Raw genomic sequence first — 4,621 nt, 5'->3', positions numbered from 1 at the left:
AAAATATCAAATGTTGTGACTACTTATTACATGCATAAAATGTGTTGTGACTACTTGTTACATGCACTTAAGTTCATTGCGGTTAGGGAGATTAATCTGGGGATTTCGGTTCTTTGAGATTTCCCGAAAATATCAAGATAAGCGAATGTAGGTAATTCAGGATTCTATTCGTTATGGAGTTATGGAAGCTATAAGTGGTGAAGCGGAGAAGTACTTTTCATCTCAATACTATATATATATATATATATATATATATTATATATATATATGTATAAATATATGTATATATATTTATATATTTCTTTTTTATAAAGTATATCCTCCTCGGTCCTGAAGGCTTCCCACAAAAAAAAAATTCTTAAAATCTTTTAGCTATTGTTTATATGCATTCAAATAAAAAAAAAAAATTGATTACACGATTTTCTGTCGCACGGATATTGAGATATGGCAGGTGCAGCCAGCTGGACACTTGGAATATATAATGTAAAAAAATGTGGTCTTTTAAATTTTTTCTATTATTACAAAATAAAAAGTTTTATTTATGAATTAAGGAAACTTATGAACTTTATTAAGTTATTTACTTTAAAATTATAAATTTTATATCTAAATTAAACAAAAATTACGAATTTCATTAAATTATATTAATTATCATTAATAAATTATATTAAAATATACGAATTATACTTAAAACTACTTAAAACTAAGTTATGAATGAAACTCAAAAAAACATTACCTATCATTAGCTATACATAAAAAAACATTACACGAAGTGCATTTAAATCTAGTTTTTTGATGACAACCCTCTCTGCGACAGCGAATAAACTTATTTTTATCTGTAACACCGCATATTGGTAAATATCTGTTTTCAGTACGGCGGACATCCTCTGGTGGAAGTGGATTTGGTGTTTTGGTTTTTTTTCTAACCAATAAATCTTTATCACTTGAACTGCTCTCTGTGAACGCTTGATCATAAGTTCTTCTTTTGGATTCTGCACATGCAGCAAAGCATTCTCCAATATTCAGTTTGAATTCAAGCAAGTCCATGATCTCTTTTTTGCATACACCACACGCAAATTTGTCCTTCTTGTACATAACCCAGCAATTTGTTATTACCAGATCAACCATATGCCAAAATACTTTAACAGGCCACTTTTTTGTGCGAATAGCAATGCGATAATAGGAAATCAATCGAAGTCGCTATCTGCGTCATCTTCGAAAACAATAGCATCTTCATGCGCATTGTGATCTAACAATTCATTATCACTGTCATCTGAAGCGTTTTCAATATCACTCTCCAATAACAGCTCCAAAATTTTGTCTTCAGTGTATTCTTTTCTCATTGTCATTTTGTACCAAGTGTGCAGCCCGCTGGACACAATATGTTTTTCAGAAAATACCATAAAAATATAATTGCTAATTACTTACCTTTATATAAAGTTTAAAGAAAAAAAGATTTTAAACAAAATAAAACTATTAAATGTATCCAAAAAAAGGCAAATACTACAAAAAAACCGATTTTTTCTTGTACTTAACAATAACAGCAAATTCTCAACAACTTACCAACCACTTTTCACATTATTTTATGGTATTCCCAAAATTACAGGAAAAGGTGCACTAAAATAACAAACACGAAACTATTAGCGAGCTGTACAAATGAATATATAGTAGTAAAACCTTCACAAAACTTCAAAAAAGGCAGTAGAAAAGTGTCCAGCCGGCTGCACGCCAGGACCGAAGAGGATATTACAAAGTTTGATGTAGACTTGAATTATTGCCTTAAATGATTAGTACGAATATGTGAACATTCATAAAAAACTAAAGAAGTTTTCTATACGAGCACACGCTCTTGTAATTTATACATTTTTTTATTGCTATTAAATAATTCAAATATTTCAAATAGTTATATATCATTTTATTTTGAATTTCCCCAAAAAAGAAATAAATTCTCAATTTGGAATTTTAACACTCAAAATTTTCAGAAATAAAGTTATCATTATCATTACCGATTAGCATTACATATTTATCATTTGAATATTTATCATTGCCAATCAATATACCTGACACAGTCACTTTATGTGTTCTACGAAGATTAATCCCAAATTTCCAAACGCAAAGCGTTCGGCCGAATAAGGCCTAAATGCAATTCCATAAACACTTGATTGATTTAAATGAAATAAACTAGAGATGGCTTAGATTCAGAACTGTTGAAACGTAAATTTACTATTATATTCCGGAGACCAAAGCAAAAAATTGAAAAAGAGCATTTAGAAATGTAACCGAGTTTTGGGAAAGGTAAAAATTGTATTGAGATGGGAAGAAGCCTATCATGCTTTTTTCGATGATAGAGCATGTTGCCGATTGACTACCTCGGGATAAGCCACACAATAATTGTAATATACAATGAAATATTAATAGTAATATTAATCTAATATTATTGTTTTCATAAAGTACCTTTTGGTATTGTTGTGACATAATAAAAATGTGAATTTTTTTTTGGTTGTAGTTTATGCAGATCAGACACATAAAAATTTCCGGTATAATCCTCACATGTATCATTATTTCCTTCACATACGCCACATTTATCTACGAATGTAAAAAAATTTAATTAATTTTAAACGCGCAACCACACTTTTGACAAAATATGTTCGCAAGTGAACTAAGTAAACAAAGCACACTGATATAATAGATAAAAAGAAATAAGTTTCTCAAAATTATATTTACCTAGTTTGGCGAGCGAATTAAGTTCATTGTCGCAACCTGCTGGACGGCAAATGCCATTTACACACTTATCAAAACTGTCAAAGGAACATGTTGTTCCGTCTTTTACCTTATCAGAAAGTTGAAAGTATGCACTATTGTCTTCGAGACGGCAAAACAGTTTGCATTTATCCTTTAAAGAAACTAAATATAACCCACTAAATTATTAAACAAAACATAGGTGTTCAGTATAAGCTTACGCCCATATTTGGGTATCCATTTTGCTGGTGTTCTAACACCTTTGATACTCAAATCTCGTCCATTCATATCGTAACATTGCTGTTCTCGTGAGTCCATAGAACCGGGAGGACAACTTTGTGCATTACATGAGCGGTACTTTTTACGACTACCGGCGCAATACTTCCCCCCATTTCTGGGAAGTGGATTATTGCACTCACGTTGAGATTCTTGCACCCCCCCTCCACATGTTAAACTACATGGTGTAAATGAACTCCAATGACCCCATCCTCCATTAACAACTTGTAGCGTATTTCCCTCACGAGAAACGCATTCACCTTTTTGGCACCAATAACGATTGTTTCGGCAGGGAGTACCATCAGCCCATGGTAAATTACTTGAATAATAACTCCCTTTAAAGATGCACCACAATTGCTTGCATTCATCTCCTCTATTTGTAAATACATAGTCTCTGCCGTCTATTAACTGACATTGCTGATCCAATGAATATATCTCACCAGGTAATTTGGTGTTGTAATTTTTAATTGATACGGTACGTGTATCCTCTAAACATGATGTATCTTCTTTTCTTTTTGGTTGTGGTTATAAGCGTAGAATATAACATAACAATACCAAATAAAATGAACATAAAAATTATTTAATTAAGTAACTGTTTAGTATAATATTTGGCAAAGAAAGTTTAGACTTACTCTAGAAATTCTGATACATAATAACGTGAACAATCCGACCAGGACCAAGGGTGAATATCTTTACCCATCACACTTGACATAATATGCTTTCTTTTTGTTCCCAGCTTATTAAACATTTTGCAACGATCGTCATCATCATGCGGCATATTTAAACTGTAAAATGGATATTAAACATATTTTAGTTATCATGCATTAAGATTTTGTTACATATGATCGTACATATGACCTAGTTCATGTGCAATGGTAAAAGCAGCTGGTAATCCATTGTCCTGTACAATTGAGCAGGAGTGCCGCTTACAAACAGTACCCAACTCAGCTAAACCCAGGGTGTCACACATCGCTGCACGTTCATTGCGACATATCTGATTTCTGGCAATAGAAAAAATATAAAAAAGGAAACAGTGAGAAATTCTGTTGGGTCAATTCTAAATAAGAAAAACTTTACCGGGTTATTAGCATTGCTGTATCGTAATGATATTTGCCGTTTGAAAGGAAATGACAAAAGCTCTTTAGCAACGCAGAAGCAGAAGTAGCTAAAATTTGAAATAAACTCTTAAAATTAGAAGTTATTTGATAGCATATATTGTATAAATGTCATTTCGTAACTTGTTGAAGTCTTGCTATTCCAAATAAGAGTAAATTTTTTAAATAAATAAATATTTTTTATTTTTCATTTTTAAATATTTTCCATTTTGTTTATGCAATCTAGCACTCAAAGATGTACAGATCATATGAAAACTTCTAAATGTTGCATTTACAAGATTTATTTTATGTTCGCGTTTCTTTTAATTTTTTTCTTCTAAATGGTGGATTAACTATTCAACTGGTACTACCCAGTCATATACACTGAAAAACACTGAAAAACAGTGTATATGACATACATACATATATCATATACCCGTATTTATGATTAAAGCTTTCTTTTCCGTTTTCAGTCAAAATATTTGATTTTTCATTTAATAGGAAAAAGGAATATA

At 31.2% G+C, this 4,621-nt stretch overlaps 1 protein-coding gene across 1 annotated transcript; it reads right to left on the bottom strand.

The window, feature by feature from the left end:
* Window positions 1-2,425: 2,425 nt before the first annotated feature.
* LOC119665100 (A disintegrin and metalloproteinase with thrombospondin motifs 9-like) lies at window positions 2,426-4,273 on the bottom strand. Its single transcript, XM_038074413.1, has 6 exons — window positions 4,090-4,273; window positions 3,864-4,013; window positions 3,645-3,797; window positions 2,958-3,523; window positions 2,722-2,901; window positions 2,426-2,583 (listed from the first exon to the last, which is right to left on the bottom strand). The coding sequence occupies exons 1-6, from the start codon at window positions 4,101-4,103 to the stop codon at window positions 2,441-2,443; spliced, it is 1,206 nt and encodes a 401-aa protein (XP_037930341.1). The 5' UTR covers window positions 4,104-4,273; the 3' UTR covers window positions 2,426-2,440.
* Between the last annotated feature and the right edge of the window lie 348 nt (window positions 4,274-4,621).

Source organism: Teleopsis dalmanni, unplaced genomic scaffold, assembly GCF_002237135.1.
Source record: "Teleopsis dalmanni isolate 2A unplaced genomic scaffold, ASM223713v2 unscaffolded_contig_3483, whole genome shotgun sequence".
Taxonomy (NCBI): domain Eukaryota; kingdom Metazoa; phylum Arthropoda; class Insecta; order Diptera; family Diopsidae; genus Teleopsis; species Teleopsis dalmanni.
The sequence above is the reverse complement of the archived record's forward strand: the minus strand, read 5'-3'. Positions and strand labels throughout refer to the sequence as shown.

What these genes read in the sequence shown, in the direction of transcription:
- LOC119665100 (XM_038074413.1), bottom strand. An exon ending in GCACATGAACTAGGTCATAT is followed by an intron (nt 3,798 to 3,863) that starts GTACGATCATAT and finishes TCCATTTTACAG; the next exon opens with TTTAAATATGCCGCATGATG. An exon ending in TAATTCGCTCGCCAAACTAG is followed by an intron (nt 2,584 to 2,721) that starts GTAAATATAATT and finishes TTACATTCGTAG; the next exon opens with ATAAATGTGGCGTATGTGAA.